At 41.3% G+C, this 14,853-nt stretch overlaps 1 protein-coding gene across 1 annotated transcript; it reads right to left on the reverse strand.

Annotated features, from left to right (window-relative positions):
• Positions 1 to 8,181: 8,181 nt before the first annotated feature.
• Positions 8,182 to 13,801, reverse strand: LOC145819026 (uncharacterized). Its single transcript, XM_082913006.1, has 8 exons — positions 13,234 to 13,801; positions 10,926 to 11,050; positions 9,147 to 10,677; positions 8,981 to 9,051; positions 8,788 to 8,878; positions 8,535 to 8,695; positions 8,313 to 8,423; positions 8,182 to 8,196 (listed from the first exon to the last, which is right to left on the reverse strand). Exons 1-8 carry the CDS (start codon positions 13,799 to 13,801, stop codon positions 8,182 to 8,184), a joined length of 2,673 nt encoding a protein of 890 aa, XP_082769132.1.
• Between the last annotated feature and the right edge of the window lie 1,052 nt (positions 13,802 to 14,853).

A 14,853-nucleotide genomic window follows, 5' to 3' on the forward strand; every position in this document is an offset into this window, starting at 1 on the left:
TCTTTTGTTCTAGGAGCTTTGCCTTCCTTCTTTCTTTTGTTCCAGGAACTAATTTGCTTTGGCAACTAATTGTTTCATAAGCTTAAGTGGCCAAGTTTAACTCAAACTAATCTTGCTTGGCCTCTAATAAAGAGATTTTTCTGAGTAATTCTAGTTTAACGATATTAGTTTAATCTAAGCACCTCATTTAAGGTTTTCTAAATCATCTAAGTCTTCAATTCCACTTGATTAAGTTTTAGGATGTTTTAAGCAGGGTTGTTACAGGTTGGTTAGGCCTTGGTTTCAAATCCTTGTTGTTGTCCAGTTTTTAGGCGATCCGCTCGAGCGGGTCTTCTTGCGCTCGAGCGGGGATTGCACACCTCCAGTATTTCGTGTTCCTGCAAAACTTCTGCAGATGTGATTTTTACGCTCGAGCGGGTTTGTTTACGCTCGAGCGGTAGCGCTCGAGCGGGTTTGTTGGCGCTCGAGCGGGTAGTACTTTCTGGGTATAAGTTCTGGGAGGGTGAAATCTACGCTCGAGCGGACTGGTTTTCGCGCTCGAGCGGATGTGCTTTATTCTTGTGTCTTGGCGCTCGAGCGGGGCTTTTTGCGCTCGAGCGGACCTAGTTTTTGTTCTTGACGCTCGAGCGTTGTGTTTTCCGCTCGAGCGGGAATGTCGTATATCAGTTGGCTGTGGGTCAATTTTAAATCACTTTTTCACTTCTCTTCTCTCTCTTACTTTTCCAAAAATACCATTGTTGAGCTTCTCACTCTAGAGCTCTACCTTCTCTCTAGGTATTGATCTAGTAGGAGTGATTTCCTCACCTTTGGCCTTTACAAAAGAGTTGTTGGCTATCTTTTGATCCGAGAAATTCGTGGTTTGGAGGATTTTCGTTTTCTTCACCTTCTTGGTTGGAAATCATCTTTCGAGGTAGGGATAACCTACTCCTCACTATGGGTTTTGTCTTTAAATTTTAGCATTTTGAGATGTTGGGGTTGGTTTGGTAATTTTGTGAAAGTTTGGGACTTTTGTGTAAATTTACAAAAGTTGGGGTTTTAGCTATGTAAAACCTAGATGCGTGTTTGGCATGGAAAAGTGAAATTAATGTTAAAACATTAATGAAAATGGAACCTAAGGGTTGTAATGTTAATTATGGAATATGCCCTAATTACATTGGTTAATTAATTTACATAATTAATGATGAGGAATGAGAAATTGATTTGGAAATGTATCGAATTAAAGGGTGTAGTTGGATTATTTATCACTCACCTGGTTGAAATGTTGATTATATATATTCATTGTTGCATTTATTTTCTATATAGAAATAACTGCTTTGGGCTATCGGTGGAGGATAGTCTTGATTGTTGTAGACAATGCATGATGTTTAGGCAAACTGAAACTAATAACTGGAATGTGTCATTGAGTATGACGGTTGAAAGAATACATTAAATTTATGTGTTGTGTGATGATGTGTATAATTGCTCTTTCAAAAAACCTTTCAAATACTTTGATTTCTGGTCTCAACATCCAGATTTTCTGGGTACTGTTTCTAACACCTGGGGGCAGTACATTCAAGGGGTTCCTATGTTCAGGGTCTGTCAAAAACTCAGAAAGCTTAAAGCTAGTCTCAAGCTTTTGAATAAGAAAGACTTTAGTGACATATCTACTCGTGTCCAAATTGCTAAAAGTAATCTGGATCTTATTCAATATAAACTTGACAAAGACCCTTCGAATAGTGTTTTGCAAGCCCAAGAGAGAGAGGATCTGAAAAAGTATATTGAGCTTAGCAAATTAGAAGAGAGCGTTGCTCTTCAAAAATCCAAAGTGCAGTGGCTTGGTCTTGGTGATAGAAATAGCAAATTCTTCTTTAGGTCTGTGAAAAGTAATATCAATAGAGGGAAGATTTTGAGTGTTGTCATGGGTGATGGTTCTAGGTCTACTCATAGTACTGATGTCCACACCTCTTTTATCAATTTTTATACCAATTTATTTGGTACCCCTTCTGTGGATCAGTACAAGGGCCTTGAGAGGATTCAATCTTTGGTGGCAAAAAAAGTCTCTCTCTCTCAATCTGTTTCAATGTCCAAGCCTGTTTCTGAAAATGAAATCAAGGAGGTTTTTTGGTCTTTAAAGTCCAATAAAGCCCCTGGCCCGGATGGGTATTCCGCCGGTTTTTTTAAGAGCTCTTGGGATATTGTTGGTAAGGATGTCATTCTAGCTATTAAGTCTTTCTTTGACTCTGGTAAACTTCTTTCTGAGGTTAACAGTACCATTATAGCTCTTATTCCTAAAGTCCCTAATCCTACTCATGTTGGTGACTATAGACCCATCTCTTGTTGTAATACCATCTACAAATGCATTGCCAAGATCATAGCTAATAGAATTAAATTGGCCCTTCCTGATTTGATTGATCCTGTGCAGTCTGCGTTTGTTCAAGGTAGAAGGATCTCGGACAACATTTTCTTGTCCCAAGAGATTATGAGAGGTTACCATAGGAGTTCCCAATCTCCTAAGTGCGCCATGAAAGTTGATATTATGAAAGCTTATGATACTGTGAGATGGGACTTTATCATTGATATCCTCAAAGCTATGGCTTTCCCTCCTTGTATGATTACCTGGATAAAGGCTTGCATTACGAGTCCATCTTTCTCGATTTGTATTAATGGGAGCCTTCAGGGGTATTTTAAAGGGGCGAGGGGTTTGAGACAAGGGGACCCTATGTCCCCGTATCTCTTTGTGTTGGCCATGGAAATTCTTGCCAGAATTCTAGCTGAGAAATCTAGGAGCCCTTTGTTCAAATTCCACTGGAGGTGTGAGAAAACTAAAATTGTTAACCTTTGTTTTGCTGATGATTTGATGATTTTCAGTAAAGGGGACCCTGGTACTGTTTCTCTTATCATGCAGGGATTGGATGAATTTAGGGATCTGTCTGGTCTTACCCCTAATTCTAGTAAGAGTAATATTTTTTTCTCGGGGTGTAGTAGTGAGCTTAAAGAGGATATTCTTCAGATTGCCAATTTTACTGAGGGCTCCCTCCCGGTGAAATACCTTGGTGTGCCTCTTATCACTACCAAGCTTAAAGTGTCTGATTGTCATACCCTGGTTGAGAGAATTACTAAGAGGATTAAAAGTTGGACCAATAAACTGCTTTCTTATGCTGGTAGAGCTCAACTCATCCAGTCTATTCTGTTTTCAATGCAAGTGTATTGGTCCTCTCTTTTTATCCTCCCTAAGAAAATCATTGGTGACATTGAGAGCATCCTTAGATCTTTTCTTTGGTCTGGGGTTGAGTTGAAGAAACATAGTGCTAAGATTGCTTGGAGATATATCTGCAGGAAAAAAAATGAGGGTGGCCTTGGTTTCAAGGACTTAGCTACCTGGAACAAGGCTGCTATAGCCAAACATGTTTGGTACTTGTTTTCTGGGGGTGATTGTTCCATGTGGTGCCAATGGGTCAAGGCTTACTTGCTTAAAAGGAGGAGCTTTTGGGCTGTTAGAATTCCTAGTGATCCCTCATGGGTCTGGAGGAAAATCCTGTCTCTTAGGCATTTAATCTATCCTCATATCAAGTTCAAAATTGGTAATGGGGAAAATGTGTTCCTTTGGTATGACAATTGGCACCCGCTTGGTTCGCTGTGGCATAGGTTTGGTCCTAGAATTCTTTATGACACTAATCTTCCTGACAGCACCAAGGTTAGCTCTATAGTCTCTAATAGTTCTTGGAAGTGGCCTATCTCTAATTCTTGGGAGATAAAGGAGTGGATCTCTTCTACCCCTTTATCCTTTCTACCTTCCTTTGGCTCTTCTGATACTCCGTTTTGGAATTTGGCTACTGATGGTAACTTTTCTATCCAGTCAGCTTGGGATTGTTGGAGGGATAAGGGCCCTAAAGTCACTTGGTCCAAACTTATCTGGGGCCCCCCTTCAATCCCTAGGGTTAGTTTTATTGTTTGGTTAGCCATCAATGAGAGACTTAATACTGGTGATAGACTTAAAACCTGTGGTCTTGTTACAAATCCTTACTGCCCTTTCTGTCAAGATCCTGAGGAGAATCATTCTCATCTCTTTTTTAGGTGCATATTTTCTTCTAGGATTTGGGGTGGTATCCTTGCCAAGTGTAAGTCTAACTGGCCTTCTTTGCCTTGGTTGGAAACTGTTGATTTTGCTGTTAGATCCACCAGTGGTACCTCCTTGAAAATGGTGATTCTTAAGCTATCATTTCTTTGCACTGTCTACCATATTTGGATGGAGAGGAATAGTAGGATCTTCAATAAGGCCCAAAAGCTTGAAGAGGTTGTTACTAACTCTATTATCCAAATGGTTAGGGGTAGGCTTCTTTCTATGGAAAATGTTAAAATTTCTGCAGGTGATAATTGGCTTTTGGAGGAATGGAGTCTTCCTCTCAAAATCTTGCAGCAGCACCATACTATTGCAGCTGGCCGGAGTATGAGTGATGTGAGATTACATACATTGAGGGTTGAGTGATGGTGAGCAACTATTGTGGGGTTTACTAACTGGGTGTTCTTTTGCAGGTTATCATGAATCCTAAATCTTCTCCTACATTGCTGTGTCCATATAGAGGGTTGAGTGTTGTGAGCTACCTAAATATTTCCAGACATTGTGGGTTGAGTGACGAGAGACAGCACACATGTTTTATGCTAACTTTTATTATATCTTATATATGGTTTGTGCAGGTTCTTGGAGCTTTCAAGTTTAATGTCCTTCTGATTCTTTCGAGGTATCATGTGAGTTGTGGGCCTAGTGTTGTGAGATCATATATGGAGTGGAGAGACATTCTGTGTTGTGGGTCGAGTGAGGAGAGCTCCTATATTGTGTGTCTGTTATTTCTTCTCCTTTATGATTTACGACAGGTTTACTTGTTGATGAGGAGGAGTGGTGCTGCTTACAGTGCAGTTCCAGGGAATTGCTGCTGGTATCCTTGTTTTTTGGCGTGGAAGGGTGATGAATACATGCTGCACAGATTCGGGTGGTAGTTTGTAGGGTGTGATTGTACCATGGTGATGGCTGCTGCTAGCGCCTTGCTGTGCTACATGAGGGAGAAAATCAGTTGTTTTTCATTATATTTTTTACATAATTTTGTAGTGTGTTTAGCTTATTCCTACGGGCTGTGTAGGAGTACCTTTGTGCTTCTTTGTGTTCTTAATAGCTTTCCTAGTAACCATGTTTCGGGTTGCACACATCTTAACAGGTTAGTGCTGTTTTGGTTTTTTATTCCTATCCCTACGAGATGTGTAGGGAATGTTGTTTTGTTTGGCTCGTGTCCTTGTGGATACAGTGTCCAGGTTCTCTTGCTTGGTGCTACAGTAGCAGGAGGTTCTTTGTCAAGACCATAGCCTCCTGGTTTTATGTTTCAGTTGTTTCTCTCGCCTAGGTTGCCATAATTGTTTATATTTCTTGTTCACTCTTCCTATTGCTAGTTTATAGGAAAGGTGAACAGGTTGTTGGCTTTTGTTCTATTTCTGTATAGCTATGTTAGGTCCTGGGGTATGCCCCTTGTAGTTGTGTAAATTTTCTTGTTTTATTTTATCTCTTATTCACCCAAAAAAAAAAAATGATGTGTATAATTATTGTTTTTTTTTTTTGGCTAAGTCATAAAATAAAGACAGTAAAATGTACAAGTTTACAAGGGGCATACCCCAGGTACGCCCTACAACAAAATAAATCCACACTCATAAAAGCGAAAAAACAACAGAAAAAAACAGAAAACCCACTTTGCCCATATATCCTTTTTGTCCCCAAGTAACCCCTACCATCAGAGGTAATAGATGGAATCTTGGGGTGGATATATGGGCAAATAAACAGAAACACACCACAAACTCAGAAAACATAACAGACAAACACACAATACAAATGTAACTAACTAACACCCAGCAAGACCAATCGAAAAATGATAACTGCCCTCGCTTGCTCCCAGTCTCTACCTCGGATGAAAGCATGGAATCCAATAAGCATCACGCTTCTCATAGCCGTGACATCCTAGCCACTTAACCAAAGCCATGACGAAGGAAAATATCTATCCCATGAAAGATCCTGGCTGAGTCACATGAAGCCAGCAAAGTCAATCACCATAATCAACGATCTTGAGAAGTTTAGTGAAAAAAAAAACAATAGCCCCGCTGCAACAATCCAATACATAGCCAACAAACACATGAAAGCAATCAACACATCCCCCAGTCCCTTCCTTGGTAGATCACAAGCCTCAAACCCCACGGCAGTGTCCCCTTCATTGCGTCGTGTTGGAGGAGATAGGGGATGTACTCCACGGTTTAGGGGAAGATAGGGGATGGACCTCTAAACCGGATGTTGTTGGGAGAAGATAGGGGATGGACTCCATAGATAGAGCTCATATGCTTATCTAGTAATGTGTTGACAGAGCTCATGTGCTTGTCTTTGGAAGTGTGATAGTGCTCTTATGCATCTCTATGGAAGTGATGATATAGCTTGTATGCTTATCTGTTGGTGTGTGATATAGCTAGTATGCTTATCTATTATGAAATGGGAAAGTGCTTAATATGAGTTACTGTCTCATATGAGTTGTTTGGCCAGGTTCTGAGCCATGGTTATAAATTGAGAATCGAAAGGAATTGGAAAATGGATTGTAACATGGACTTGTATCTCATGAAACTGTAAAGTGTGATACGGGAAAGTATCAGTGTTGGCCATCCATCAACTGCTAATCTTTTAGTCATTGTTCATATTTGGTTTAGTGTATTTCTACTGGGTTGTGGCTCACCCTATATGGGAATATCATTTTCAGGTACAGGTAGCATGCCACCTTCAAGGACGTAGCTTGGGAGGCTAGAGGCGGGCGAACTTTTGTTGTTTAGTTTCTTTGATGTATTACGTGTATATTCAAGCTAAGGGCTTAATGTGTAAATGAGTTAGCACTCTTTTGTTGTAACCAAGTGTTAACTGGGAAAGCTGTAAGCCTTTAGGGCATTTGCTTTTGTCATTAACATGTAATACTTTTTGGTAATGAAACTCTGATGAATAGAAGAAAGTGGAGCTTTTATATATCAATGCATGTCTATATTGATGGGTTTAATGTTATTATTTCGAGGGCGTCACATTCTCTGTAACTTCCTCCATCCCTCTCCTTCCTTCTCTCTTTTGTTCTAAAAACTAATTAGGCTTGGTAAATAATTGTTTCATAAGCTTAAGTGACCGAGTTTAACTGAAACTAATCTTACTTAGCTTCTAAGATACAGAATTTTCTAAGCAATTGTAACTTAACGATACTCGTTTAAGTTAAGTACCTCATTTATGATTTTCTAAATCAACCGAGTGTTCGATTCTCAAGTCAAAAAGGATGATTTTGAAATCTTTTCAATTTTCTTCTTATTTCCCCTTTTTTGCACTAACCTTTTTTTCTTTGTAGCTCCGAAGATGGAAGTTTCTCTGTAACTTTCTCCGTCCCTCTTCTTCCTCCTCTCTCTTTTGTTCTACGTACTCATTAGCTTAGGTAACAAATTGTATCATAAGCTTAAGTGGCCAAGTTTAACTCAAGCTAATCTTGCTTAGCCACTAAGATAGCGAACTTTCTGAGTTATTGTAGCTTAACGATATTAGTTTAACATAAGCACCTCATTTAAGATTTTCTAAATCACCAAGGTATTCAATTCTCAATTTCACAAAAATTGAATTTGAATTCTCTTTGAATTTCCTCCTATTTCTTTTTTTTCTCTAACTTCTCTTCTAGCTCTCAAGAAGGAAAGTTTCTCTGTAACTCTCTCCGTCCTTTTGCTTCCTTCTCTCTTTTGTTCTATAAACTAATTAGCTTAGGTGAGTAATTGTTTCATAACCCTAAGTGGCGGAGTTTAACTCAAACTATCCTTGCTTGGCCTCCAAGAAAGAGAATTTTCTGTAGCTCAACGATATTAGTTTTTTTTTTTTTTTTTTTTTTTTGGGTGAATAAGAAATAATATAAAATAGAAAAATTTACAAAAATACAAGGGGCATACCCCAGGCCCTACAACAGAAAAACAACACGAGCCTTGGCCCACAGACACCGAAGCCCAAAGAAACACAAACAAAAAACACTAGACCAAACCTAGGAGCTACATCCGAAAATTAGGAGAGCCAAGAAAACTAAGCCAATCGAATTGTACAAAGGCCATATCCTATGATGAATAGGGACCTTGTACAAAGGACAGAACCAGCATCCAACAAGCACCACTACACTAGTCAAAAACTCCCTACACAACCCATAGGGATGGGCACCATTACACCCACAAAACCTCCCTACACAACCCGTAGGGATAGGAACCTGTAACAAAATAAAAATAATACAAAAATAGTAACCCAAGCAAACCGAAGTGATGAACCAAGAGGGGCCCATCCTACCGAATTGCTCAAACAACCTGTTACACGAGACACCAAAGTACACATGAAACCTCCTACACAACCCGTAGAAGTAGGCAAACTGCAAACTACAACTGTGTACAAATAAAAATAAGAAGAAAGACCACTGATTAGCTCCCACTTGTAGCATAGCAAGGCGCTTGAAGCAGCCATCACCATGGTACATACACACCCTACCAACTGCCACCCAAATCTGAACAGCAATCAGCCACCACTCCTCCACAGCAAGAGAGAAATAAACTGTTAACAGCCTCGGGTGACTACGGAATAAGGAGTTACCACACCACCGAACCACGACATAAACCACAACCAGCCATGGATAGAAATTACCACCTCCGTAATGAAGATCATAAAGCAGCAGAAATAACAAACACACTGTATAAGACCTCCCCCCACACTCGGCCCACAGTAAAAAACATTCTTACACTCCATATAGAACCTCACATCACTTGGCCCACACCTCACCAGATTTCTCAATAGAACAAGATAGGTAGTATACTTGAAAGCTCCATAGACCTGCATAAAACGTATATAATATATAATAAATGTTAGAGCAAAACATGTATACTGTCTCTCTTCACTCAACCCACAGTGGCATAGAATACTTTGCTTGCTCACATCACTCAACCCTCCAATCAGCCACTTCAATGATATAGGATTCATCATAACCTGATAAGAAAGGAAAGAACCTACAAAAGAACACCCAATTAGTAAAACCCCACAGTATATGCTCACCATCACTCGACCCTAATTGTAGGTGAACTCACACCACTCATTCTCCTACCATCTGCAGTAGCATTGGTCGGCTGCATAATTTTGTAGGGAAGGTTCCATTTCTCCAAAAACCAGTGATCACCTGCAGAAAATTTAATGTTATCCAAAGAAAGGAGCCTACCCCTAAACATTTGGATAATAGAGTTAGTAACAACCTCTTCAGGTTTGTGGACCTTACTAAAGATTCTACTATTCCTCTCCATCCAAATGTGGTAGACAGTGCAGAGAAAAGACAACCTCAGAATCAGCATTTTCAAGGAATTACCACTGGTAGATTTAGTAGCAAACTCAACAGTGCCCAACCAAGACAGAGAAGGCCAGTTAGCATTACAATTGGCCATCATGCCACCCCAAACCCTAGAAGAAAAAATACACCTGAAGAAGAGATGGGAGTGATTCTCCTCAGAAGCTTGACAGAAAGGGCAGCAAGGATTAGAGACAAGACCAAAAGATTGAAGCCTATCACCAGTATTAAGTCTCTCGTTAATGGCCAACCAAACAATAAAACTAACCCTAGGGATTAAAGGGGGGCCCCAGATAAGTTTAGACCAAGGGACTTTAGGCCCTTTTTCCCTCCACCAATCCCAAACTGACTGGATAGAAAAAGTACCATCAGCAGTCAAGCTCCAAACCGGAGTGTCTGAAGAGCCCGGAGAAGGTAAGAGAGATGAAGGAGTGGAGATCCACTCCTTAATCTCCCAAGAATTAGAAACAGGCCACTTCCAAGAACAATTAGAGACAATAGAGCTAACCTTGGAACTGTCAGGAAGGTTAGTATCATAAAGGATCCTAGGCCCAAACCTTTGCCAAAGAGAACCTAGAGGGTGCCAGTTGTCATGCCAAAGAAACACATTGTCGCCATTACCAATCTTAAATTTGATGAGAGGATAAATTAAGTTCCTGAGAGACAAAATTTTCCTCCAAACCCAAGACGGATCACTAGGGGTCTTAACGGACCAGAAACTCCTACCTTTGAGCAAGTAAGACTTAACCCATTGGCACCACATAGAGCAATCCCCACCCGAAAACAAATACCAAACATGTTTGGCTATAGCAGCCTTGTTCCAGATTTCCAGATCCTTAAAGCCAAGGCCACCTTCACTTTTATTTCTGCAGATGTACTTCCAAGCAATCTTAGCACTATGCTTTTTCATCTCAACCCCAGACCAAAAGAAGGATCTAAGAATACTCTCAATGTCGCTAACTATCTTCTTTGGAAGGATAAAAAGAGAGGACCAATACACCTGCATTGAAAACAGGATAGACTTTATGAGTTGGGCTCTACCAGCATAAGAGAGCAATTTATTGGTCCAACTTTTGATCCTCATGGTAATTCTCTCCACCAGAATATGGCAGTCAGACACTTTAAGCTTAGTAGTGATTAAAGGCACACCAAGGTATCTAACCGGGAGGGACCCCTCAGTAAATTTTGCAATTTGAAGGATTTCCTCTCTAAGCTGTATACTACAACCCGAGAAGAAAATGTTACTCTTACTAGGGTTAGGAGTGAGGCCCGACAGATTTCTAAATTCCTCCAAACCCTGCATGATAAGATGTTACCAGGGTCCCCTTTGCTAAAAATCATCAGATCATCAGCAAAACATAAATTGACAATTTTGGTTTTCTCATATCTCCAGTGGAATTTGAACAGGGGATTCCTAGACTTCTCAGCCAAAATCCTAGCAAGGACCTCCATAGCCACCACAAAAAGATACGGGGACATTGGGTCCCCTTGTCTTAACCCCCGAGCCCCTTTAAAATACCCCTGAAGGCTCCCATTAATACAGACCGAAAAAGAAGGGCTCGTGATACAAGCCTTTATCCAAGTAATCATGCAAGGAGGGAAAGCCATAGCTGTAAGAGTATCAATAATAAATTCCCACCTCACAGTATCATAAGCCTTCATAATGTCCACTTTCATGGGAAGAGTGAGTATGTATTTCAGTTTGTGAAAAAGTTCAGGTGCTGCCATTCAAAGCTTTTGGAGGTGGGTCTGCAACGTTTGAGTGTATATTTACCGGATTAATCTCTGCCGGTTTGTGACTGTTCGTTACCGTGTAGTTGCTGCCGGAGTCCATTTCTGTGCTCTGTCAGTGTGACTGCTAGAGGTAAGGGCACTGGGTTTGATCTTAGTAGGGACAGCGGTGTTTGCTTCGCCAGCGTTTCTGCTGTGGTCTTGAAAGTTGTGTTCTCTTGGTGGCCAGGCCCTGGTGCAGTTCCGGCCAGGCAGTTTAGCTCCTCCACTCGTTAATCTATGTGGGAGTGAGCATGTGTTTGGGCCTGTAAAGCTCCGGCAGAGATCCTTGGCGGAGTTGGGTCTTTCTTGGGTGACCCACAACTGGGTTTCCATTGTTTTAAGCTCGGGTATCCTCTGTCCATGTTCTGGGTTCGTGGATCTTTTAGTCCAAGTGCTTGATTCATGGTTCTTGGGGAGCTCTAAGTTTGAACTCCAGGTTCCTAGGTGATGTGTGTATTCTCGTCGGTCATGATGATTAGGTGGTGGTTTTCATGGTTTGGTCGGTGGTGCTCTGGTTTATATGTACCAGGTTCTGTCCGTGTAGTGTTTTGGGTGGGTTTCGCAGGATTGATGTCGGCGAGTCGCTGGAGTTGACTTACTGAAATGGGTTGCACGCTGCTTGTTTGTTGAGTTGACTTCGGTGAGGCTGCTGGTCAGCTTCGGCAGTAGCCATGGTGTCCCGTCTCTGTTTTCTTGCCGAGGATGAAGCTTGGTGAGTTGCACGCTCTCTTGGCGAGTGGCTTTGTATGTTGTGCCGAGTGATATGGCCTGTCTGCTTTTTTACAGGCTGTGCATGATGTGTGTTGGGATGGTAAGCTATATCAGCATCATATATATTTATATATATATTTTTGTTTGATTTGTGTTTTGCCGCCATTTTGGAACTTGGTGATGCTGGTGGGCCACATGTGGGATCATTTTTTATTTGTAAATCTATCAGGCATGTCGACAGTGGCCCACAAGCTTGTTGATGCCGCTTCTTTTAGTGGGCTTTTGATTTTGGGTCTTTGATGACCACGTGTGGGCTTAATATTTTTGTGGCCCAAGTTTTTTTACACTGTCAAGTGGGGTGCTTTCACGAGGAAAATTTGGGCAGCTAGTTTTTTATTTTCTTTTTAGTCACTTTGCAGCGGATTATGTATAGTCGATTTTATCTTGTTGATTGAGCGTGTGATCCTCATGTGACTCGATATGAGGTTAGTTTTGAGCCATCTCCGCCAAGAGTGATTGAGGGGTCACTGCTATGGGGAATAGTGGTTTGATGACTAGCCGAGTTCGAGACTGGGAGATGAGCGGGAGGATAGCTACCGGTTCCGGTTGCTTCTTGTCTTCATGTGACCCATCCAAATTGGTCGTATTGCCACGCCTGACATGGAGTGAAGGGCACACTGCCGTGGGGTTTGAGGCTTGTGATCTACCAAGGAAGGGACTGGGGGATGTGATAATTGATCTCAAGTTATTTTTTGGCTATGTATCGGTTTGTTGCTGTGGGGCTACCGTTGTCACTTCGACTCACAAGACTGTTGCTTATGGTTACTGATCGTGCTAGCTTCATGTGACTTTGTCGGGATTTCTCATGGGGTAGATTTTTTTCCTCTGTCATGGCTTTTGCTGAGTGGCTAGGATGTCACGGCTGTGAGGAGTGGGATGCTTACTGGATTCCATGTGTTGATCTACGGTAGAGACTGGGGGCGAATGGGGTTAGTTATCATTTTTTATTTGTCTTGGGGGTTGTTGCTTTGTAAGTATGCTTGTTGTGGTTTTTAAAGTTTTTTGGTGTTTGTTTGTATCTTTGCCCATATATCCATCCCAAGTTTCCGTCTATTATCTCTGATGGTAGGGGTTACTTGAGGACAAAAGGATATATGGGCAAAGTTGGGTTATTTTGTTTTTTTCTATTGTTCTTGTGTTTCTCCCCCAATCTTAGGGGGTGCAGTGATAGGTTATGTTGGTTATGTATTCGTTTATTTATTTGTTGTTGGGTATGCCTGGGGTATGCCCCTTGTAAACTTGTAAATTTCATTGTCTTTATTTTATGACTTACTTACCCAAAAAAAAAAAAGGGACTTCCTATGGTAACCTCTCATAAGCTCTTGGGACAGGAAAATATTGTCTGAGATCCTTCTACCTTGGACAAAAGCAGATTGCACAGGATCAATCAGATCAGAGAGGGCTAATTTAAGTCTATTAGCTATGATCTTAGCAATGCATTTGTAGATGGTGTTACAACAAGAAATGGGTCTATAGTCACCAACATGCATAGGATTGGGAACTTTAGGAATGAGAGCAATGATGGTACTATTGACCTCAGAAAGAAGTTTACCAGTGTCAAAGAATGACTTGATGGCTAATATGACATCCTTACCAACTATATCCCAAGAATTTTTAAAGAACCCAGCGGAATACCCATCAGGACCGGGGGCTTTATTGACTTTTAAAGACCAAAAAACCTCCCTGATTTCAGTCTCAGAAACAGGTTTAGACATCAAGTCATATTGAGAAGGAGAGACTTTTTTATGCACCAAAGATTGAATTCTCTCAAAGCCATTATACTGGTCCACAAAGGGAGTGCCAAATAACTTGGTATAGAAATTGACAAAGGAGGTGTGGATATCAGAACTGTTAGTAGACCTAGTACCATCACCCATGTCAACACTCAAAATTTTCCCTCTGTTGATATTGCTCTTCACAGACCTAAAAAAGAATTTGCTATTACTGTCCCCAAGCCCAAGCCATTGCACCCTGGATTTTTGAAGGGCAAGTATAGCGACCCCGGTCTTTTCCCGTTTGACTATTGTATCCGGACTTAGGTTCCGTAGATTCTGTCATTGTATAATTGTTGTTGTTGTTGTTGTCCCTTATTTTTCTCATTTGGAATTATAGGTTGTGTTTGGGCAGGTTTGTTTCAGGTTGGTAGGGTTTAGAAACCAAGTGTTGCTGTCCAGAATTTTGGATCTTCGCTCGAGCGAGGAGTTTGTCGCTCGAGCGAGATGTTGTTTTGGTTCTTCGCTCGAGCCGGGGTTTGGTAGCTCGAGCGAGAGTTTGCGTCTGGTTTGGACCTGTAGCTTTGCATTCTTGGCTCGAGCGAGCTTTTCTTCGCTCGAGCGAGTTAGTTCGTTCTTCGCTCGAGCAATAGTTCCTTCCCTCGAGCGTGAGTCTGGTTACAGACCTGAGGGTTTGAGTTCTTCGCTCGATCGAGTTTTCTTTCGCTCGAGCGAGCTTTTGGGTTGTTGGCTCGAGCAAGGCTTCCTTGGCTCGAGCGTAGTTTTCTGTGTCTGGTCGCTCGAGCGACCAAGTCTTCGCTCGAGCGAGCCTGTCAGGTTTAAATAGGCAGCAACGTGTTTCAGATCAGTTTTTCATTCCCTTTCAGATTCCAAAACCCTAGGTACGAGTTTTCTCTCCCTCTATACACCTTCTCTCTTAGGATTGATCTACTTAGAGTGAGTCGAGGGCTTCCATTTAATCTGAATTGTTGGTAGTTTGGAGCACTTTGGAGTTTGGGCATTCATCTCCATCTTCTCTTTTGGGGCTATTTCTTCGAGGTAGGGATTTCCTACTCCATCTTATAAGTTTTGTTCTAAGTTTTAGTATTTCGATATGTTGGGGGTACTTTGGTAATTTTGGGAAAAACCCTAGTTGTGAATTGGAGGAAACTTTTATCGCTTAGGGATTTAATCTTCCCTATTATCAAATTCAAACT

Source organism: Camellia sinensis, chromosome 2 (genome assembly GCF_055761805.1).
Source record: "Camellia sinensis isolate YWXY chromosome 2, ASM5576180v1, whole genome shotgun sequence".
Classification (NCBI taxonomy): Eukaryota; Viridiplantae; Streptophyta; class Magnoliopsida; order Ericales; family Theaceae; genus Camellia; species Camellia sinensis.